Source organism: Motacilla alba, chromosome 20, assembly GCF_015832195.1.
Source record: "Motacilla alba alba isolate MOTALB_02 chromosome 20, Motacilla_alba_V1.0_pri, whole genome shotgun sequence".
Lineage (NCBI taxonomy): Eukaryota > Metazoa > Chordata > Aves > Passeriformes > Motacillidae > Motacilla > Motacilla alba.
In genome coordinates this window covers 12,002,877-12,027,594 of record NC_052035.1, presented here as the reverse complement: position 1 = coordinate 12,027,594, position 24,718 = coordinate 12,002,877, and the positions used below count along the sequence as shown (strand labels likewise).

Here is a 24,718-nt window from a genome sequence, read left to right as displayed (position 1 = left end):
GTGTTGAATGACACACAACTTCATGAATAACAGTGCTCTAATAAAACGAGTTTTTCTTCTCTGAGCAAAGGTATTGTCTTAAATTTTTAAGCCCTGAGTCTACAGAGGTTTAGGCGTGTGCATAACTTTGACTGGTGGCTTACTTCATTGGCATGATTAACTATTTCATATGTAAATGTTTGTAGGGTTGAGGTTTTAAACTGGAGGTGCATTAGCCACAGATGTTGAAGGACTATTGTTGGCTCTCTCTTCCCTCAGTGATTATATAAGTTAATATAGCTCTGATTTCTGAGTTTGTCTGAATGTAGATTGTAGTCCTTTGGTACCTGGAAAACTGAACCTGCATTTTAATTGCATGATTTAAATGAAGTTAAGCTCTAGAGTGTCCCTAGATGCCAGCTCTCAGTGCACAGGAACAAAATCACAATCCTTGAGTACCACTGTAAAAATAATTTTGATTTTGTTACAGATTAATTAAAAGTACTTTGAAGAAAAAAATCATTTTATGGAAGCAGAAGGGACAGCCCTGTGCTGGTTATGCTTTAAATCTTAGGAGATCTCCATCATCTGCTTCCTCCTCCAGTGCACTGGGGGAAGAATTTCATAAGCTGGCAGCCAAACCTTTCCCTATACCGAGTATTGATTGGGAAGGAGGGAGGGGTTTTTTAGAAATGTCAGCCCCGTGCAGTGCTGTCTGGTTTGAGCTGCAGAGCTTGCTTTCTGCCTCTTGCATTTTCTTCATGGGAAATCACATTTCAGCTGTCTTGAGCACATACTTTTCTCAGTGTAGTATTTGATGCTCTTCTCTGCCCTGGGAAGAGCATGAGTGTAGGGAGGAGGAACACTCATGTCCCAAGGGGATATTCTTTGAGGGCTGCAAGTACTTAGGACTATATTCTTAAATACAGGGCTGTTCTGCTTCCCTTCAAATGCCCACTCTTCTTTTCCTAAACATTAATTTGGGTTGCTCTCCTGAAGAGAATGCTGGCATAGAGGCCAGCACAAGGATTTTGGGATTTCTTCTCCAGCTACACAAGATCATCATCTCCATGAAGGAGCAGTTGGAATGAATTTTAGAGGCCAGAATCTGTGTTTGTAATTCCCTGTGGAACAGGTGGAGCTAGAATACGGGTCTCCTAACGGCAAGGTTCAGTGTAATGTGAAAGGCAGGATAAAGTCAGGAAGAATGTAGGAGCTTTACAGTGTGATAAATATTGGGATCTGGCTCTACATGTAAATTAGGATTCCAAGAGCAACTTTTGTATTCTGATATTCTAATTCTTTTCTTAGTCTGGGTCTCCATCTGTTTGCTTTGCAGTTTTTGACTTACAGGAAGTGTGTGTCATTTGTGTAGACCATATTGTTTTGAATTAAAAAAACCTAAAAAACAACAGCTTGAGTTAAAAATAATGTTGGTACAGTGTAATGCTAGGTTAAACATCCCCTTTAAAGCTGAAAATTTACTATGTTGGAGATTATTAATTCAGCACAGTTGGTATTAAGAAATTAAATTTCCGAATACAAGTAGTAGCATATGGAAAAAGGCAAAACATTGTACTGACTGGAAGGAATTCTGTCCACATAATCATGCTAGTGTTTTTAAATATTGCAATTTTTAGTAGATCAGATCTATAGCTGAGGCTTCCAAATGGTATTTCCATCATTATTGTCCTTTGATGCATTTAGCTTAACACAACTGTATGTGTGTGTTTTCGGTGTCAAAAATCAACCTCATAAGTAGTTTGAATAATTCAAGCTAGCTGTATATCTGTCTCAAATGTCAGGTGATCTTGGGTTAGCTGGGTTATAAAAGTGATATTTTTATTCCTGTTCTGCATACCAGACAGTGGTTAGGATATTTTCTTCATCCCCAGTAATAGTGGCCTTCTTCTCATCCCTTTCTTTTTGCTCTTACTTTTAGAAGAGGGAAGGAAATGTTCCCATTTTATCAACATTTCACACTCTATGATCAACCCAATTGAACCAAGCTACCAAATAAAACCTATTTACTTTGAGTCACAGTCCATTTATAATTCTCTGGTTTTAATGAAATATTCAAAATAGCTGAGCAGGATTTACAGCTGCCTATTTTTAATTTATCTGGATTCAGCTGAGGAAGATGTCTCTTGAAAATACCATACTAAATTCAGAAAAATGGTATTTAGAAAGTAGTAGAATCAAAATATTAGGTATTGAAAGGCAAAATACCAGAGGAATGACTGCAGCCTATGGCTCTCCAGGTTGTGGATGTTCAGAAGAGATGCTGATGTTGTCTGCAGGTCTCCTGGTTTCACTTTAAGTTTTATTACACTGCTCCATTGTAGTTATTTTGAATCTCCCACTACCACTGCTGCTGAATGGTTTTATTATGGTTTTTGAGTGGTGTCCTTGAGCTTTACCACACTCTGGCTTCAGCCTCAAAGGCAGCTCAGCATCCCCTGTGCCCACAGCCACCCCTTCCCTCCGCTCCACGCCGGGATGTGCCACCCACACCGGGCCAAAAAAACCTCCTCTGGTCCCCAGTGTCAATCAGAGCATTGAACCAGCCCCGGTTAAAAATAACCCTGGTAACCCTTACTCCTTCTCTCTTCTATTTTGGGGAGATTATTTTTAACAGGGATCAGTTTTGAGGTCTGATTTACAACCTGGCAGTGTGGTACAGAGGAGGTGGTGCTCAGTGTGATCCCTTAACCTGCAGCGGGGTCAGAACGGGGCTTTGGAGTCCCTCAAATGGTTTTGACACCAAAATCTTCAAGATGGTAATGAGATAATAGACTCTTAGGGAGAAAAGATGTGAGCTGGGATCTCTTTGCTGCCAGAAGTGTTCCTTAATTATGTAGGCAACAGAACTAAATTATCTGTCCCTGTAGATAACCACCCTGATGGGTATAATGATAGATATATTATTATTCCTGTCTAAATACATCATGGCAAAAGAAGAGAGCTCTTCTGGTTTGACAGCATCACTAGCTTTATAAAGTAATGACAAACATATTCACTGCAGTGGGGGATGCTTCCCATGGGGATATCTCAAATGTCACAGATTTTGGGGTGTGAAAGTAGGCAAAACATTTTATTTGGTGAGGATACCCCTGGGAAGCTGGGAAAGGTGGGAGACAGAGCCTGATTGCTTGGGTGTCTGCACAATATTGTGTGCAGTTTGGATACTTACCACAGAGAGAAAATTAGGGCCTCCAGCTTTTTCTTGTCCAGATTTTTGATGATTTTGAGCAAGACACCTCAATCTCCTAGTCACCTTTTTTTAGTATCCTCTGTCTTATTATGTGTAAAAGAGTGATAAATACATATCTTTGAGATGCATCTTGAGGTGCAAAACTAGTAGAAAATGTGGATATGTGAAGTATTTTTGCCTCAAGGATGTTAATGTTGTTCAGAGAAAGGAGTGGGAAGTCTTACAGACAGTATCAAAGATGTGGTGCTAGATCCTCTGAAATAATCCTTACTTACTCTTTTTAAAATCTCTATTATCTTATCTACACAGAGCAGCTCCCTCTCAATGGGCTTCCAGATAATCCAATTGAGTTTACCTGATCAGAGTTTAACAGGAACTTATGTAAAGCTGGTTTTCCTATCCTTTAATAGCAGAATAAATTCTTGAATACAGATTAATTAAAGAGTTCTTCTGAAGCCTTCTAGTACAGGGTCTGTGAGGCAGGCAGTTACTTGATTTCATTTCTGTTTCTCGTAATTGAAACACATATAACTATTAATGATTTGTAAATGAATCTCCTGAAGTCTCTGATTTTTGTCTATGTGGATAAATGCCTGATAGGAATGTTTTACTCTTATGTGACTAGGAATATCTAGCAAATTTTGTTAGTATTTATTGGAAGTGCTTTGTTGGAATTTATTTTCAGCCCTTCGAATTCTGCAGTGCTTTCACTGAAGTGTTCACGTAATTCTGTTGAAATCCCACAAAGAATTTCCTGAAATTGGAGAATCTGCAGCCCAGGACTTGAGACAATGGGATTATATACATGTCTTTTTCTGCAGTCCAGTTACCCTATACTTTACTTGATTACTAATTTATTTGATAAGTATTTGAAGTGAATGCTGATGCTTTGTTCTGAACTTGTATTTTCATCCAGTAAATTCCCGCCATACCAGACCATATTTACAGGTTCAGAAGTTCACGTGACTCAACTTCTCTTGATACATCTTCTTTGTTTTCCTCTCAGAGCAGTCTTAAAGAACAAGGACAGATTAATTCAATTTATGTTGAAATACAAGAGCTGTCAGCTGAATTAAACAGGAAATAGGCATAATTTAATATGGAAATTCTTAAACATTTTCTGGTTTTAATCACAGTAAGAGACTATCACAAAATATTGGTGTATGCACAGATGAAATAAAATTATACCTGTGAGCCTCCCTGGTATTCCAGTGGATCCAGCCACAGCCCTGTTGTGCTCAGCTGACTGGTCAGGGTTTTCAGCTGGTCTTTGGAGAGTACATGACATTTCTCCGGGGTTCCAGTAAAACTTAAGATTTTTTTTTTAAGCTCCCAGGAATTAGGACGTCTTTTACACTTAAAAAGAAATGCCAGTAATTAAGCAAAACTTTCAGTTAATTTCTTTTAAGTATATTTGAGCATCATTTTTTCATGTAGACTTTACTGTGAGCTTGTGAACACTGCTATGAGTACAGATGCTGCTGCTTCAGAAAGATTGGAGGAGGGTTAGTGAGCTCTCCTGGGGATTTGTGTAGATTTAGAATGAGAGCTATTTTATCTTACACCCTTTTCTGTTGGTGGAAATTTCTGGCAAAAAGAGGCTTTTTGTTTCTGATGTGAAAGGAAGCAGCAGAGTTTAGTGGGGTCCCAGGTGTTTGTTCTTGGCACCAGGTAAGGGAATAAAGTCATTTGATTTTACTGTTCAAGCTTACTGTATATTCATTAAACAAAAAGCAGCTAATGATGTCGTATGAAAGACATTTTCCAAACCCTGATTTAAGGCTCAAAGGAAATTTCTCAGAGTTTCATTAAACCTTCTTTCTTAAACCGAAGTCTCCAAAAATAGCTGATGGTTGAACTGCCTCTGTCACCGCTCTAAACTACCCTGAGAGAGCTGGAATGGGGTGGAAGTTCTTGTGCCTTTTGTGCTATCAGGAAGTTTGATCCATTTATGAATTGCCTCTTTCTATGTATGACACTTGGAAGAAGCAGAGGAGCACTGATAATTTGGTTTAAATCGCAGAGGAATTTTGACAATACAGGGAGCAGGCTTGCTGCTCTCACCCAAAGTGAATCTTCCTCCCTAATTAACATGAGGAGCTGTGTTGTGATATCGACAGATAAAGTTTCTGTGGCAATTAAACTTCTTTTGAAAGTAGAACTAAAAGAGAAATGGTTTGATATTATGTTGGTGAGGACTTCTAACCAAAGGCACGTTGTAGCTCATGGGTATGGATTTGTGTGTTGGCACATTTCTCAAATGCTGTGGTGTTTTGAAACTCTTAACAAAGGGGAATAATGTCAATTCAAACTTGACAGAAGTTTCTAAAATAGAATTCCCTTCCCATTGGCCAGTCCTTGCAGCAACATCCAGTTTAATTTCTACTACTAGAAGTTACCAAGCAGAAACACGGAATATTTCAGCATAATTCTTCTTTTCCAAGCATGAACAACTATTGATAATGAGACTAAATCCTTGCTGAAAATATTTCTGACTCAGTTATGGGAAGTGCTGAGTGCACTGGGCCTCTCCCAAAGAGTTTTGTATTCAGCTCTGGACACATGCCAGTAACTGGAGAATATCTTCAACTATTTGTAGGTATGTGTTTCCTTTGTGATATCATCAGCATATTTGCCCTAAAATAGCAAGCAATAATTAACACTTGTTCACACCATTAGGAATGCAGATGTTTCCCTATTCAAGTAAGTGGCTTATTAAACTGTCTGATTTGACAAATTTAATACATTCTGCTATCCCTGCCCAAACCTGGGGAGAATGAAAGGATGCCATGAGTTCTGTTCCCTGAGCACCCATACAGTCAGGAGTGATGGCTTGGTTTTCATGGAGAGCAGTGAGAAATGAATCCGTTTGGTGGGTACTTACCTATCCTGGCAGCAGGAAATCAGCGGGTGCAGTTTGTCTTGGAATGCTCTGTGCTGCCCTGCCATGCCATGACCTTGCCTGGCTGCAGTGCCTGCCTTGTGGAATGCAGCAGGACTGCCTGGCTCCCAGGAGAGGAGAGCTCTGCTGCCCCTGGCAGAGCAGGGCTCTGGAGGGCTTTGGAACCAGTGCTGCTTTTAAAAGCTGCACACATTGGGAAGCAAAGTCCTCCAGGAGACAGTTTTACAGTTAGAAGCTGGTTTGGTTTGACCTTTAATCATTAGATTTGTAAGTCGGTGACCTATTTAAAACTCTTATTATGAAATGTGCAGCTCCATGGGACAGTGAACTTTGCCCAGGAATTGAATCCCAGTTTTAACCACAACATTGTATAATGATTGTACACACCTTTTAGGAGGTAAGGTTTTTTTTTTCAATGGCATTGACTTTTGCTGGAATTAGTAAATAAACTGTTCTGTTGAAGGATCCACCCTATATTATATTTTACAAAGAAAAGGTAATGTTGCATGTCCATGCTAAGTTTCCTGTGCATTTGGTGTCACACTGGCATGGACTGTGCCAATGTTTTTCCCTGCCAACATCCTAATGCCTATAAAACATTGCTTCATAAACATTTTTTTAAAGTCTCTTGAGTATTTATATATCTGGAGGGAACAAAGCCTTGTAGACAATATGTCCAGTTATATTCTGTCATTTTCTACTGGTATTTTATCCTTTCAGAATGCTTCTCAAAAGCACATCTTGGTTCCTTTATTTTTTCCCAGGCCTGGAGTTTGCCTCTTGGGGATTATTTTTTTTAACAACCAAAGTGCTCAACCCCCAAGTTCTTTAACACTTTCTGCAGTTTAACTTTGAGCAAAACCACAGTTTACCTGCTGCCATTTATACAGCTTGCTGAAATTTTCCAATGTAAGTAGGTTTAAACTTGATTAGACTCTGCATTGCCCCTTTTCTAATCCAGAATTTTGTCAGCAAGATCTTTCTGGAACAAAGAACAATTTTCCAAGCATCCCTTCCACATTTCCACTGATAGGTTTTTTTTTCTCTAGAGGTCTGCAGAGATTCCTGTAAGTGAATGCAAGTGATTTACAAATGTTGCCTGTTGACTCATAGTAGGTGGGGAAAGTGTCACCTCATAAATAAAACATTAATAATGAAACACATTTCACATAAATGTGGCTTTTTAACCATTGTGGTGTTATGGCATCATGAGACGCGAGGTTTCCTCAGCAGGACCAAGTCATGGTCCTTGATCCTTCGGTTATCTAAGCAAGACCAGAGGAGGTTTCCCCAGGCAGAGGGCTTTCCCAGGGCTTTTTATGGTTTCCCAGAAGTGGAGCCTGTTCGTGGGGATTGTGCCCGGAATTCAAGCTATGCCCCTGCCCAGCCTGAGCAGATTCAGTCAGGCCCTGTTTGTTCTCTTCAGATCTCTGTTACACTGACATTCCTTTCCTTGAGTGTGCTCCTCAAGGATTTCTCCCTCTTTAGGGTTACGTGAACGCTTTGGGACGTGTAAGGTCTGTTCTGGGGGTGAATAAATGCTCCAGTCCTGACAGAAAGCTCAGGAGGAATTCACTCCTCACCTTCCCTGGTGGTGCCATCCTGTCACCACTCCTGTTGACTTTTGTTGCTTTACACAGCTTCAGCTGTACTTTAAACAGGATCTTGGGTGTGTATTGTGACACTGCAGCATTTTATTTTTTTTAATGGAAAATTACATAATTTGGATTTATTTTTCAATTAAAGTATGCATAGGGCAGGAACGGGTAAGATGATCATACACTGCAAATACTGTGGATCATTTGGGTCCTAACATTCAAATCCTATCTGTTGTGGAATGTCATCTCAAACCAAATTGTTATTTGTAAATTTTCCTGCTACTTTTGGTTAATTTGTTTCCTAACTCATTATTTTTAGAGCTCTCCTACAAATTACACCTATTTAACTAAAAAAAAAAAAAAAACCAACCAAAAAACAAAAACCAACCCTTTTGCTAACTTGATTTTTCTAGTGGCCTCTGAAGCCCCTGTTTTACCTAAATACTTAACAAATCTTGTGGTTTTACTTGCCTTCCCTGAGAGCAGCCCCAGGCTACATTCCATGACTCAAATGGGATGCTGAGGATTTCTTGTGTTATTCCTTTTCTTAAATATTATTTCAGAGCTGTGGTTAGTGTAGGTGTACTGGGGAGGAGGGAGAATCTGGGGTTTTTGCAACCAGCTACTATGTCTTAATTCGAAAATCAGTCACTACAGTAAGGAGGCTTCTAATCCAGCAGGAGATGAGCTCTGCAAGGCTGGTTCTGACCCTGCTTGGGTGAGCACCTTCCTGCTTCACGGCTGTGGGAGCTGCCTTTGCATCAGTCCCAGCATGTGTGAAGAGGTATTTGATGTGGCCTAAAGACAAAAGGTTCTGTGTTAATGAAAGGCCTTCATATTTGACCATCTCAAGTCATGTAGTTCACTTTTAAAAACTCAATTAATACAAACAAGCAAGGAAAAAAAAAGACCAAAAGTAACAGCAAAAACCCATTCCAAAGAAACCCCACTGTGTCTTAGTGTAATGATCTTTGCTTGTCGTAGCTCCTGATTTTGAAACCCCAATAAGAAGTTCAAAGAATGTGGAATTAAATTCTTTTTCCATCCCAGATGGACAATTAATAACCATACTGAGAAGATTGCTTGAGTATTGCTGGTTATAGTTCAGATCAGCAGGACAGGCATGAAGGCAGTTTTAAATATTTTATTGCTAATTTGGCCTAACAAGGCACAAACACTGATCTTTATCCCATTATTGTAATTCATGTATTTTCTCAGAAGTGAAAACTGCCCCTAGAACACAGGGAGGACTCTTGTAAACAATATGTAACAGTTCTGGTAAAGTAAACCCTGGGCTTTCTGTTACCAACGTGTGTATGCCGGGGCCAGGAACTGGTTTTATTTTTCATCCCATTTTAAGCTCTGACTGCAGAAACTACTCCAAATGTAAGACATTGTGGAGTTTGAAAGGTCTTTGAAATAACTGCTTCACATCAGCTTTCCACCAAAGTGCCATGGCTGTAGTGAGAAACAGTAATGAGGAAGACTTTGTGTGGCAGTTCTGCTGTGCTGTGACTTTTCTTATTAAAGCACTGACTTTTTTTCACTTTATATCTTCTCTTTTTTTTTTGGTGATGAAGAATGTTTTACTGCTTTTTCTGTAAACTTATCATTCCCTAGTGATTTGTCCATTAAATTGACTGCTGGTTCATAAAAAAAAAAAATCTTGTACAATTGCTGATTCCATTTTTCAATTTCCCAGCTTTATACTCGTAAGTTGAGTGAGCCATATGATGTTCTGTCTTGAACAACTGTTACTTTTAAAAACAGGTTTGGTTCAGATAAAGTGACATTGCAGATAATTCCCCCTCTCTCCTTCACTTTCTCTTCCTTCTCCCTTTTCCTTTAGAAAGCTATTTTCCTCACCATGCTCTGATGCAGTTGAAGGTGACTGACAGTCCTCCAACTGCCAAGAAATTGGAAATCTTCAAAATTAAAGTATCCAATGAGCATAGTTCCAGCAGTGGGAGACAGAAAATTGAGGACTGGAATTAAGATTTTGATTCATTTTCTGTTTCCTTTAATAGCAAAAGCAAACGGTCAATGGTGCAATCTTCAAATACTAAAAATCAAGTAAAATCTTCTTACCTACTTCTGAAAGAAATTTAATTGATCTTTTTGTTCATAAGCAGTTCATAAAAGCAGGGAACAAGCTGACATTAATACCATATATAAACGTCATAATCTCTTGAAATCAGAACAAAATTTAGATGTGGATTTTGTGTTTGCTCTCATTTTTGTGTATGTGCAGCTAGGGAATCCTTATTAGCAATAAAAGGACAATCAAATTTGCATCTGATGTGCTGCTTCCACCATTGGTATTTGTAATTGTGTGATCACACAAACACATATGCATCTTATACCTGCCAAGAAGAGGGTGCTCTGAAAATCAGCAGCACTAAATTTACTGTGAGATGCCTCTACACATCTTTAAGATGCAATTTAAAGGATTTACTGTTCTGCTACAGTTCAGGTGTTAGGTAAGATTCTGGTAGGAATGTGAACTTTTTTAAAAACTCATTTCAAAGTGAAACTTTGGAGTGTGTCCCCTTTCTTTGTGCTACATTGATAGTAAAGGAATGTGAGAGACTGATATCCCAAGAGATGGAGGAACCTTGAAGCAGCAAAAATAACATTTTTCTTCTTTAAAATAATTCTTCTGTAAAGAAGAAGGGTGGGGAGACACAGAATGAATGCAACAGTTGTTCTAAAGGTCTTTCACTGGTCTGGATTAAAAAAATTAATTATTTGCCGCTTAAAACCAGAATGAAAGTATTTTACCCAAAACACTTCAAAGCTCTGAGAGATAGCCAAGGAACACCCATGGTTGTTGATAAGAGGAATGCCCACAGTGGTGTCTGTGTATTTTAGTCACCAGGCTGCTGCTGTTCTTTCTGAGTCTGTTCAGAGCCCTTAGACTGGTGGCCAGGAGTTCAATCCCGTGTTGCACACGCACTGCTGGAGCCAAAGTGCATCTTTCATATGCAGGATGAAAAGGGCTTTTGCTTGTGTTCTTAGCTTGTGTTACAGGTTCAACAAAACTGAAGCACTGCATTTTTGGCTGTCTGCTTTCATATCTTGGCTTACAGTTTTTAAGGCTGAGACAAAACATGATCTAGCCTTGTATCACTCTTTCTTCTGTAGTTCAACGTCTTTTTACACTGTAAAAGAATAAATTTACGAAAGTGGTGCAGAGTTAAGTGAGATACAGATGTCTATGTAGTCCCTGAAGATCCTCACTGGCTTGCAGTCATGTAAAACTTAATTATCATTATCATTCATGTAGGAATTATAGAGAAGTAGTGTTTCACTGAAGAAAAAAAACAATCACGACAGCCACATAAATGTAAAATACAGTGACACCATGAGTTAAAGAACAAATGTTGCCAAATAGCATTGATTATTAAATTGCCAATGAAATTGATATTAATGAGACATTAACCCTTCCTGCAGCAGATGGTTGGATTCAATCAGTGATTGAGAAGCAGTTCTTAAAGAGTTACAGGGTGTTGAAGTCAAACTTAGAAAGCCAGCTGAATTTGTAGTGAGGTTCTAAAGCATGGTTAAAGCTTTTTGTTAAATGTGCTCCATTCCCTGCTCACTGCAGAACAAAATGATGCATTACTGTTTGCTGACTCTCTTCATCTCTAACCCGTTCCCATAACACTGTTTTCCCATTTCAGGAGTTTTATGAACACACAAAAACCCTTTGGCAGGATGAAGGTGTGAAAGCCTGCTACGAGAGATCCAACGAGTACCAGCTGATTGACTGTGCCCAGTAGTGAGTATTGCTGCCCTGCCCATGCCTCTGGGGCTGGGAATGCTTTGGTGTCCTGATGCTTTCCCTGACCCCTGGAAAAGGAGTGTGTGCTGCAGAATGAATTCTTGGTAATCAGCTGTTCAGAGAGGTGGGACAAGCTGGTGTTCAATTAGACAATATCTACACTGAAATACCTACATCAATATCTACATCTACAGGTGCTTTCAAAAGGTTTTAATAAGGCCCCTTAGTGAGGGGACAGTTTTATTGTCTGCAAGGCCAAATTTCCTGCCTCTTCCACTTGGCCCATCCTCTCCAGAAGTCAGCTTCAGGTGCTGCACAAGGTGCAGTAAGTTGGAGAGGATGTTGGTGGGAAATGAACCTGTTTGTCACTTTGGTTTCTAGCGCAGTTTATTGAACTGGAAACAGAGAGATGGGAGTGACAGGCACGGGAGCAGCCTGTGATCAGTCACCAGAGTTCTGCTTGTGTGCCTTCATGCACATATCTGGGAAGGAGTCATTCTCCTCTGGTATTTATACTGCTGGGATAATTAGTATTGTCTTGAGAGCCTGCTGCATGTTTGCAGTTATTTATCACATCCAGCAATATACTGTGGCTCAGGATTTTTTATGGCAAGGTGCTCGAGTTAATTGTGACCATTCCTCATACTTTAGTTGTTCATACTCAAGAATTGCAGGGCTTAAATTTGAAATATTAATGGTTAAAACTGTTCTTTGTTAGTTTGTATTCTCTCTGCTTCTTTTGGAGAAGCTGAAATAAGATTTAATGGTCAAGAAAATGAAGGTTTCTTGTTTCACACGGTGATGGCAACTGCAGTTTGTCTAATACTGCATCTCTTAAAGAACATCTGATGAAACAAAATCTGTACGGTTCTTCTTTTGTTTGTTTGTTTAGGTAGACTTAAAGGTAAATCAACAATTAGCTCTGTTTGAAAAGAGACAAGAGAGATAATTTTACTGTGCCTTGCACAGCTCCAGGTTTGTAGGAGCCTCTTTGAAGTTTTGCCATTGTTTCCAGAGTGAATTTGTTTGATGTGTAACGATGTCTTTTGCATTAGGTGACTAATGTTTGATCATTTGGCATGGAGCTTTTTGCAAGCTCACTTGCTACAAAATAAAAAAGTACAAAGATTTTCCTTTTCAGACAAGCCTCCAGTAACTTTTGTGTTTCTAGTGTAAAGCTGATAGAAGTGAGGGAGAGCTGGGTTGTTTCTGGTTAGTGTTTGTTACTAGCTTCTATGCTGGGAAGGAGGAAATTGTTGAGCACTAAGAGGGTTTTGTGTTGCCCTTTTTCTGCCCTGAATGCACAGAAGAAAGCTGAAATTCTTATCATCCCTGGACATTGACTTTTCCATGGATCAGCAGGGGAGGTGGCCCTCATGATGGCTTTACCATCCTGCTCCATCTAGTGGAACACTTAATTCTACATCATGGGCTATTGAGCCAGAAATAAACTTTGAACATTGCTGACAAATTAGATTTTTTTTTCCCTAAAGAAAATAAAATAAAAATTTCTGTCTCCTTCTAAAAATATTTAATAATTCTAATATTTATTCAATATGATAGTAACATATATGACACTACAGTCTTGCAGAAGGAGATTTCTAATTGTTAATTTTGACAGTTCTTGTCCTTTCTGGCATTTTTGACCAGGCAGTGGTGTTGTTTTTAATAACAGAATATGCATAGTAGGAGTTTTTTAATGGCAAAATATTATTTTGAAGGCCAATGTCACTTCAAAATGCTGAGCTTGTTTTTTATCACATTAAAATTTCAAGGGACCTAACAAAAATTGCTTTCTATAAAATCTGGCTTGATTGGTACATTTAAATTAACCTGGTGAGCATATACTAACAAAGATGTGGCAAAGGCAAAATACAAAATGTATTTCTTCTGAGATTTCTTAAAGGAGGGTTATTTTAATATGAATGTGCAAGTTACTGTTGTTAGTGCCAATAGGAGTTAAAAGAGAATATTGAGCAAATTCTATTGGGGTTGTCCGTTCTTTCAGAGAGGAGTTTTGGTTTCTGAACACTTTTCCACTTTTCAAGTCCCCATTTAAAACAAGAAAGTTACACTGAAAATGGGAGATGGAAAAGTGGCTTTTCTCTTTCAAGACCAGTCTGGCTTCCAAAAATCCTTTCTTGCTCTTGAAAATGGAATAAAATCTTAAATATTAATGGATTCTTTGCTCAGTGATTTGCCTTAAAATTTTAAACAATGTTTCTTGTTCACAAAAATTAACTTTTTAGAGTTGTTTGTAAAAAAAAAATAATTCTTTTCAACTGTCATTTTTTGAAGGCTGAATCGTTTAGTGTGAAGTTTGTCTCAGTGGCTTATTTAACATTCTGAATTTTTTTAAAAAGGAGGTTTTGTCAGTGTTGTGACACAGTTTTATACAAGAAGCTTTGCGAGGAGATTGTGCTGAAGGTTTAAAAATCAGTTTTGCATGTCTTTTAGCAGTTCTGCTTTCCGTGGATAAAAGCTGGTTCTGCATGTAGACAGCTTAGTAGTCCAGGAGAGGGAAGGGCTTTCCAGAAGTCAGGGATGGAGAATCTGGAAAAGAAAGGTGCTGGAGAGATGGCAGCTTAAACTTCTGGAAAGGTAGGAATTTGTAGATGGGTCAGGAGCTCTCCTGGATGGACAGAGCATGAGGAAAAGTCATATTTTGCTGCATGTTCATTCCCAAGAAAGTGGGAACAAATGTAATTCTCAATGTTTTATCTCCCTAATTCCAGTGTGGGGGTTTAGAGTCCAAAAATGGTATTTTTCACCTGTTCTAGGGCAGTAGCTTTAAATGTACAGTGCTTCCTTCTGCATCTCTACAACTTCCAGTGTCTTCCCATAAGAAGTGACATTATTACACACTCTGATTGTTGCTCCACCGAGTCTCTGGTTGTGTTGGCTGAGAAAAAACAGCTTTAGCAAAAGCCACAGGTACCATCCCGGCTTCCCACTTCCCTGCAGTTGTGATCTTTGGAGGTGTGGAGCTGGGAGGGCTGGCCAGTAACCTCATCTGCTGGAGAGCCCTTCTGGTATCCTGCCCTGAACCCTCAAGCTCCCTGGCTAAATGAAAATGTCACTTTGGAGGAGCCCTGCTCATTTTGAAAGAGTAGCTGCCTCTGCTCATCATGAGCTTTACTGTACTTCCTGCCCAGGCATATTTTACAGTCTTGAGAGGCAGAGAAAGGAAAGAAAGCTTGTTTCCCTTTTCTTAACTGGCCTTACTAAGAAATCAGTTTCAATTCTGCATTTAGAACAACAAGGTCTGTGACACTGTCACCAGTTTGTATTTCAGCAGTGAGGAGGGAGCTTTACCTGTGAGGAGACCAAATTTCATTGCTCTTGCATCTTGCAGGGATGTACACAGAGTGTTTGTATGAAGCTGCCATGTGATCCCGCTCTTGGCTAATAATAAACAGAAGAACACAGAAGTGTCTAGAATACAGAAAATCCCAAACGGTGTTAAATTATTTACCATCCCTCACATGTCTTCCCTGGAGGCACCGGGGTCACATTTTATTTAGAATATATTACTTATTATTAAAAATCTAGGAGCCATTTCCACTGTGATGTGCCAAAGCCTGTTTGTTAAACCTGCCTTCTGTCAAATACAAACAGGATTTCTTTGAAGAACTCTTGTTGCCAATGCTTCTGCCTCAGGTTTCATTTGAGCAGCCCTGCTTTTAAAGCCTCACGAGTAGCCAGCAGAGCAGCCAGAGCCAGCGGGATCTGTCCCCTGGGAATGTGCTGTCTGTGGCGTGAGGACATGAAGGGTGCCCACGCTGTCCTGGCAGTCTGACCCAAAGCCTGAAGAAACCTGCATTGATGTCAGGAGCCTTTGGGTTAACTGTTCAGCAGCTCAGGAGCAAAGCCTGGGTACTGCTGGAGCCTCCTGGTGCTTTTTCTGGAGTAGCTGATCCTAGGCTGTGCCCACAGATCCCTGAGTTTTTGCTTTAGCTGACCTTGGCCGCTCATTTCATTTTGTGCTTGATTTTACGCTGCGAATCCCCTCGCTGGAGCTTCCTGGTTTCGGCTGGGGTGGAAAAGGAAATCGAGTGGGAGGCAGAGAGTGCAGCCCCTCTGCGAGCTGCCCTGGCAGGAAGGGCTGGGAGCAGCCCCAGGAGCCGTTCTCACGCGATTTCCTGCCTCCCGCTCCTCTCCTGCGCTGCCATTTCGGGCAAGGAGCAGGCTCTGGAGGTGCACGGTCACGTTTCTGGAACTCCAGCACCAGCAGAGCCTCTCTGATACCTTGAAACTGTGCCAGGCTCCTCCAGAAAGGTTTTATGAGGAGTATTTTTTAAGATGTTTGTTTTTAAAATACTTATCAAAGAAAGGCAGGGAGTGCAGCTATTAGCCGACTGCTGTGCAGGGCTGCCGAAGGATCAGCACGTGTGGACGCACAGGCTTTTAATTTCTGATGTTGTGAATTCTTTATATTTTTATTAAGATTTATGGTGTGTTTTATTTCTGGATTTGCAGACTTGCAGAGAGCAGTTAAGAGCCCCAATCTGTGCACTTAATGATTTTCTTCCACGTTGATTTCTCTTCATGACAAAGTTCCTTTCATGGAACATGTAGTAAAGTGTGTTTGCTCAAAGTCTCACCTTTTTAAACAGTGCCTGATTTATCAGGGGTACTACTGTTAGTCTAATTTCTTATCCATTTTATTTATTACTCTTTTTTTTTTCCCTTTGACTTTCTTTCCATTTGATGTGATTTTGACAGAGTGGTTTCTCTTGTCTCCAGCTCCTCTGAGTGCTCACATTCAACAGGACAGGAATTTCCCTGGCCCCTATTCCTGGCATGCACGAGCTTCTTAAGGACAGTGACAATTACATTGTTAAACATTCCCATGAGGAAGAATAATCTTCATGTCCCCTTTCGCTGGAATAAAACTGACACAGCCTAGTGCTGTGTGAATTCCTTGGCAAGCCAAAGAGTAGACCCAGATCCTCTAACTCCTAATTTTTGGTCTTGATTACAAAATCCACGTTACTCTATTCCAGAGTGTTTAGACATAACTGAGTTAGGGTCTTTTCCCTGCTCATCTTCAGCTTGACGGAATAGAGGATCATGTTTTAAACAAGGTTAAATTTCAGTTAAAGAAATACAGCCCAGGCTGTGCATTTTCTGCAGTCCAGTGGGGTATTAGGTGTATGATGGGGAGCACAGTAACTCCTGTCTTTGCATGACTTCAGTGAAGTCACTACCAACAGCACGAGTCCAAATATGTAACAGCTGAATTATACCCAACTCCTCCACGTGTGTGCCCTCTCTTGCTGACTGGCAATAGCAGGGATGTGCCTGCTGGCAAGTGCTTGGAAAACCAGATTACCTAAATTTAGCCAATAAATGGATTATGAATCCAGCACATGTTCCCACTCTTGTCACAGCTAATCATAAATTCATAATATCAAGCTACACTCAACCCCAGATAAACTCCTCTGTCTTCAAAATAAATTACATCCCAGTATGAAGCAAGATAAACCAAAAGGTGTCCTGGAATAGGTTGCTTGAGTGTTAGGAATTAGGTCCTGCAGTTAGGAAGATACAGAATTGATGGTCCATAATGGCAGAAAGACCTTTACAAGCCCAAAATGAGAATAGTTGAAGTCAAACCACAGCATTTTGAGGTCTGTGTGATGCCCGTTGCATCATCCTGAGTCATTGTTAAGGGGTTTAACTGTTTGCTCCAGGAATCTGATTTCTGCCTCCACTTTTTCTTCAGCCCCCTGGATTCATTGCCTCCATTCATCTGCTGCTTTTATTTGTCCTCTGTTCCACACATCTGTGAATGTGCCAGTTCCTTTCTGGCCTTTGGCTGCAGATGCAGCTTCCTTTCCCTGCCTGGTTGTAAATTCTGAGGATTTGCCTTCAGCTGGAGGCAGGGCAGACTTGGTTTGGAGCATGAAAAAGCTGGGTTGGAACTGCTTCCCCAGTTTCTTGACAGAGTTCTGTGTCCAAATACTCAGACTTTGCCTTTTAGTTTAAATGCATCACTTGCTAATGCCTGCAAGGGTTAAGGATAAACTCTGGTGTTCATGGATGCCTGATTCAGTGGAAATGAATGTTTTATATTTGCTTTCACGTGTGAATGGATTTGCTCTCACAACAGGTATTTCTTTGTTTCACACAAAATTCACATGCACAACATTTGGTCAGGTTAGGCTTGCACTGGATCAAGAGTATTTTCCAAAATTTGGCATGAATGTTAACATTTTATTTAAATAAAATGTGTCTTTAAAATGGGAATTTTTTCTGAGATCAGAAGCAGACACCCACATGATTTGGTCAGTGGATTGCTGTGCTCCTCTAACTGAGGAGTTTAATTTTGAATGTCGGAGGAACATCAGGAGAGTGTAACCAAGGCAGGGTTAGATAACAAACTGACTGACATTTTAGTTCTCTGGAGGAGAACACTGGAGTGGAGTCCAGGGTGTAGTTTGCCCAGGATGTATCTCCATTAATATTTTACTTTATTAGTGGGCTTTGAAACCAAAGTTGTTATTACCAAAGAATGTAAATGTAGAAGTAAGTACTGCTGCATAAACCTAAGTGATGCATCTTCAGAAGATAATTCTGTACTAAAAGTATTTGGCTGCAGTCCAGAATTCTGCAGACAAAGTTCTTTAGCCAAATTTCTTGATGGGTGGCCTATACCCATAATGTTAATTAACAGAGTTAAAAATAATTCAGTAAAAGAAGAACGGATTCCTTGTTACTAGTGGTAAAAATGGCAAACTGTGTTGTTTGATAAGAATATTATACTTGCATCACCAAGTGATTTTAAACATACAGATAAATATGACAAAATATGCCTAATCCCAGGGATTTCTATTTCCAAAAGAGAAAGTAATCTCGAGCTTTTTTTAAAACAAATGTCAGATGCATATTTTTGTAATTGTTTTCAGGTCTGTTTGGCTCAGTAGTGTCTGGACTTCTGAGTGAACATATTTCTGATACCTGTTCAGGCTTCTGCTTTGTTTTTTGTGGTTCTGTTCTCTGCAAACATACAAATGCAAATGCAGTGGAATATTTTTTTTTTGTGGGTGATGGGAAAGGGTTGCAATGCAATGCAGCAGGAGATGGAATATAAGCCAAAACCTTTGGTTAATTAAACTCTCACTAATTTCTGCATTTTAATGGCAACAGGTTCCTCATTCCTTCCCACTGTAGTTTTTTTTTCCATCCTCAGAAGTTTTCGTTGTGGCATTAAATCATAGTGTGAGTAAATGTGTAGAAATGTATGAAAAAACATATTCTGTCCACTGAGGCTTTTGGAGGAGATGCTGTGAATATTGTATTGGTCTCTTGCTCTGTTGATGGGTACAAGCCTGTAATAAAAAGAGAATCAGTGAACACCACTGTAAAGCTAAACTGAGCTGGGGTTAGTGCTGCAAAAACAGGTACAGAGTTGGCACCCTGAAAAGTATGGTACCAACTTCCAGTCAAGGAGATGTGTAGGGTTGACTTTTGCTGATTGATTGTGAAGTTTTGAGATTTCATAAATCGTTTTCCATGTAATTAAAATGACCAATAGTTTTCAAACAACTAATAATATATTAGTAAAAAAAAAAAGATGTCATGTGTGTATTCACAGCCCTCAATATGCAATCCATTCTGAGCAGCTCATCAGTGTTATTATGGAGAAAATAAGGGATTTAAACAATTAGTATGTTGCATTGTTCCATAAGATCACTAAATGCAGCTACTACCACAGCATTGCTACACAATTCCATTTTTCTTTCATGATTATAAAGATTAAGAAAAATTCAAGAGGCCACGCTAATAGAAACTCTCTTGAAGCAGATGATGTCCAAACTCTCCTCCTGTGAGTGAATTCATTACCAACAGGTTTCACAGGTGTCTCTGGTGGCATGGATTGAGCAGCCTTTCATCCTGCCAGGGATGGCACACATTCCTGGAGCCAGGGGATCCCAGCAGTGCTCATGCAGAGCTGAGCACCCCTTGGTGCTTTTACTGAGGACAGGCCCCGTGTTTGATGGGGTTTGACACATGCTGGGGGTCAGACAGTTGGCAAAGCTACATAAATGCTGAAAGCTCCAGGTCCTTGGGTTTGGCTTTGCTGTACATGGACCTTGCAATTATATTCCTTGGGGTTTTTTTGTATTTTTTAATCTTATTTTCACCAGGCAGAGAATATACCTTTTTTTCTGGTAAGGAAAGTGCAACAAATTCACCCTAAAAGTAACAGTTTACTGCAGGTGAAACTTCTGTAATTGCATTGCTCAAATGTTTTGAGAAAATTGGAATGAGTGAAATAGTAGATTGTTGTGTACACAGTAATCCTTCAATCCTCTGGTTTTTGTGAAGACAGGTAGTGGTCAGTCTGAACTGGGAATGAATGAATGTCATAAATTAATTGGTCAGAATGAATTAGGGTGAGAAGTTAAATGAGAGGAGAAATTGTGACTGTAAATTCTGTAAGTTTGTCATGCACCCTGCGTGTACTAGACTTCTGTATGTTTTTAAAGTTTTAACCATTAATACAAAAATATGCTCAGTTTTACCATAAAATTCCCATAAGCTTATTATAAAGCAGAGAAAAAGACATCTTGACTTGTGAGTATTGGACTCAGTGAAATAGCAGTGTTGGATTGCTGTACTGGTGAAACACTGTGGCTGTCAAATGGTGAGAATCAATCCAAGCAACTCTTACAACTCGCAGTAGTTCTGAGAATGAATTTTCACTCCCCCTCCCAGGCTCTTGCAAGGTCCCTTTGTGCAAACAGAGAAAGCCCCAAACGAGGTTAGTTTGGAGCTGTGATTCAAACAAACAATTCAGTGTGAGACAGAAACAAGCGGAATAAAAGCCTTCCACAAGGGCTGGAGCAGCCTTTCCTGGGAATCCCTCCTGCCAGGAGGAAGATCTGCAGGCACAAAATACAGGGCAAGCTATAAATAACCACTTGAGGAAACGAGGAAGAGCGTGGCCTTGGTTGCATCATTTCTGCGTGGCCCGTGTGAGGCTGGAGCATCGCTCCTGCGTGGATTCCACGGCTGCAGGGTTGGGAAGCTGCTGTGGGATGCAGGGCTGGGGGGCTGGCAGGGCACCCCCAGGTCTGGCTGCTGCTGTGGAAGCCACAGAAAACGCTGCTGCAGCAGGACAGGGCTGCAGGAACGAGGTGCATCCCTGGTGCTCCGATAGCCACGCTCCTGAAGCAGGTGGGACCAGTGTTTTTAGGATTTTGCAGTTCATTCACCTGGCTGGGTTGGGTGAGTGGGTGCCGGAGCTTTTTGCCTGACCTTGGGAGCTGCTGTTTGTGGTGCTCCCTGTGAGCAGGCAGGACAGCTTTTGGAGCACACAGGGTTTTGTGAGAGCTCTCGTGGCTCTGCTGCATCGCTGCAGAAAGGGAACATCTCAAGATTACAGGATGGCAATTAGGAGAATACTTTTATCAACCTTAAGACCTAAAAAGCTACTGTAAACCCTCATTAAAATTGCTTTAAAAAAGAAAGTAAAAGCAACCGTGTTCCAGAAGATGGAAGGCAACAGAAAATTCCTGATCCAAGGATGAAATGAGGCCAGCACATTTGCTGGTGCAGTGTGAAAGCACCAGGTTCGATTCCCAATTATTCCCTGGGCTGAAACTCTGCAGATCCATCACTGCCAGTCCTGGGGAGAGGCAGCACTGGATGCTGCTGGTTGCACATTCTCCCCTTCATTTTCCTCTTCTGTGAACTCCACTGTTGAGTGATACGCCAAAGTCTTTCCTTCACTGGGGACTTCAGTTTAAATTTCTTTTGTCTGGGTGCTTGCCTGCAATCACAGGTATTGCTGAAGTTACTGTTTTTAGAGACCCCTGACAAAGATGTCTGGAGGACATTTGGTATAAATTTACCAGCAGGCTCAAAAGTTTATTGAGACCATGTGCTTGCATGCAGAGAACATGGTCATAAAATCCTGGCTTCAGGAGGGGCAGGCTGGAAATTAAAAAGTAGATTAAGCTCATAGTAGGTGAAGAAGTTCTCAAACTGAAGCTGTGTTTGAGTAACTTTAAATACAGTATTTTTAGTATGTGACTAAGTTCTAAATAAACTGAACAAAATTGCTGGCTAATTTTACATGTGATTAAGAGTAATTTCGTGGCAGGATGTCATTGATAGGTTTTGTGATTTTGAACTGATTACTCTGTAGTATATTATACATTGATTTTGTAGCTGAAACGTGTTAAAATAAGTTGTTGTAGTTAAATATAAATCTCTGTTAACTGCATTTGTATTGTGGTACACTAATTAAGTCTCTGAGAAGGATATGCACCAATAAAGCTAAATTGTAATGTGCTTATTATGGAAGCGAGGGGTTTCAGTGTCTGGATGATAATTTACACTTGAAATGTGTTGGCTGCCCAGTAAATTGTCAGTGAGTGCCTTGGGTACTCTGCAAGGTTCCCCTTCCCCCAGAGGGCTCATGTAAACTGCAGCCCAAGTCAGAGCTGGCAAAGGACTATTTTTAGGAAGCCTCCTGCAGCTGGGGGAGGGAAGGAGCCTTGGCTCCTGGGCTGCAAAGGAGCGTGGTGCTGGCAGGAGCCACATCCAGCCCAGGTCAGGTGGCCAGATCTGCTGTGGGATCTTGGCTGAGAGATTTGTGTTTTTGAAAAAAAAATAGACCCTTCTGAACCCTAAGTAATTTTTAAAAATGAATGAAAATAGCAATATACATACAAAATCTCCACAACTGTTAAACTGCCTTGTTTTTTTATTCACAGTGTTAGTAATACTTGCACATTTTCTGAGGACCACACTGCCCACCACTTGGGCTGTTAAGGTATCTAAGAGGGACTTAATTACACATTTATAATCTTACAAGATCAGGAGGTGTGTGAAGGGACTGTGAAGCTTCGTGTCTGGCAAGACAATTTTCTTACACAGCTTCATAAAGTGTGGCTGTTCTCTGGAGATTCTTTCATCAAACTGAGTCTCAAGAGTGAGCCTCCTGATTGTTTTATTTTGGTGTTTTCATCAGTTCTCCCTAACATCCCTGTGTGTGCCATGAAGAAGAACAGAGGTTGCAGTTAAGGTGTGCAGACTCCTTTTCTTCCCTGGCTTGGAATGGCTTCTCCTTGTTTATTCTGGAGAGCTCCTTGTTCACCTCTGTCCCAGGGTGGGACACTGCTTTAGGATACACACAGACAGGGCTTGGGTGAAACAGTTTCCCTGTTTGCAAACTGATGCTTTGGTGCAGCTCTTCTTCAAGAGGATTATTGAAGCTCACATCTGCAAAAACCCTTGGGTGATTTTGGATGGTGTGAGGTTTTAAGTGAAGTCATATGAATGAAGGATGATCAATCTTTCATGGTTCTCATGTCAAGAAGTATTGTAATGTCATCAGTAATCTTGATCAAGGTCTTGTCATCAAGATTCTTGATCTTGAATCTCATGATGGAGTGGTTTGGTGGAAGGGGTGAGAAGACAGGTTTAGAGATCTTGTATTTTACCATGATATATTCCCCAAGTGGGCATTCCAGACTCTAGGATGTTACCATGTCTCATCAAAATGCAGATATTAGTATGTTATCTGTGTGTTTTCAATGCTAACTCTAATTCTCTACCTCTGTTGTTCAAAATTTGTTTCAAAACTAAGGTGTGTGATATGTATGAAGTGTAGAATAGCCTTACAAGTGCAGCAGACTCATTAGTGCACACTGGAACAGTTACCAAGGGAAACAGTAATTAAAATGGCCAGTTTTAAAAAGCTTTTTGGAGAGGAACATGTCAGATTATAACTTGCTTTATTGTGATTAATGTGGCTGTTTCAGTAAATTTGAAAATACCACAATTCCTCTGTGCTCTATCAGAGCTCTTTGCTAGGTGGGATCCTTGGCCCTTCTCCATTGCTGCTGGAGCATTTCCCCATCCAGCTCTCTCCCCAGAGCTGAGCTGCTCTGTGATCCAGCAGTGTGTTATCATTCAGGGTTCAGTGGTATCATCACCAGCTCCCTCCAGACCATCCCTGCTCTGTTTCCCTCCCCTCCTGTGCAGCTGCGCCGAGCTCAGGCAGGGAAAACAGCACGAGGCAGACGAGGCAGGACTGGACAGGTCAAAGCAGAGCTGCTTTCATTAGACTGAAAAAAAACCCCAACCAAACCCCAAGCCTGGCCCTCAACCAACTTTTAGGATCAGAAAGGTGTTGAGCCACTTCCCAGTTTCAATCTGATTGGAGCCAAGCCTTGCAGACGCTTGGGAAGCTGGAGCTCCACTGCTGCTTAATTGCTTCTTGTTTTGAAGGATAATTAGGAACTTTACTTAAAAATAGTAACTTTAGTGTTCAGTCCATTAAATTTGTCACCAAGATAATTTCATTAGACTCCCAGCTGTTTTCTTATTGGAATTGTGAACTAAAAATAGGTGGGATTTCTGCTGTTGTGTGCAGAGGCTGGTACCTCCATTTCAGCTCTAACTTTCCCTAATGATGTGAAACGTGTTTGTTTCTCTCAGAGCTTTCTTCTGGGCTGTATTTCAGAAGGTCCTGCTAATTATGCCAAAATTGTGCACTGTGGTTTTCTGATAAAGTCACGTGGCTCTGAAGAATATGAAGCTGATTTCCCTCAAGACAAGTCTCACAAATGGAAGGTTGATGCCGCACCCAGTGCATTTTTCTTTTTCACCAGTCTGCAAGAGATGTTTGTAGTAGTTGAACAAATACCTTTTTAAAAACAAACAAGCACTAATGAACACAGGTTTGTTACTATTATTATGAGGGGTGTGATTTACTTTCTCAGTTCAGTTCTCATGAGCAGTCCCTTTGTTGTGCATAATTGAAATCACAATGCAGATTGTGAGATAATGTGACAATTACCATGTTTATATTGTGTGAAACACGGTGTTTTTTTGAAACAAACCTCTGTAATTACCAGAATCTGTACAAGCACATGCTGCTTTTGTACATACATGGTTTACAGGGTGAATCAGGTTTTAATATCCATGTTTAAGCAACGGGATTTTTTTTCTGAACTGTTTCACATTTATTCCTGACATCCACACCACAAGGCATCATAATGCAGAAAGGTGGAACAGATTTTTCTCTGCAGAGTTAGGTCTGTCTGTGTAAATGTGGCAGTTTCCCTGCATGCTTTCTTAGAAACCAGCAATCACTGAAGCAGACAGAAGAGGTCCAGTTGAAAGGGACCCCTGAGGCCACCTAGTCCCACCTCCCTGCTCAAGCAGGGTCCCCTCCGGCACCTTACTCAGGGTTGTGCTCAGACAGCTTTTAAAAAGTT

The 24,718-nt window shown here is 40.5% G+C and overlaps 1 protein-coding gene across 3 annotated transcripts in view; it reads left to right on the top strand.

Annotated features, from left to right (window-relative positions):
- GNAS (GNAS complex locus) overlaps positions 1 to 24,718 on the top strand; it is a 130,638-nt gene that overhangs the window by 83,582 nt on the left and 22,338 nt on the right. For all 3 annotated transcript variants that reach the window (XM_038159402.1, XM_038159403.1, XM_038159404.1), the window contains exon 5: positions 11,377 to 11,474. In XM_038159402.1, coding sequence (XP_038015330.1) covers positions 11,377 to 11,474 — 98 coding nt within the window. The remainder of the gene's footprint in view (positions 1 to 11,376; positions 11,475 to 24,718) is intronic.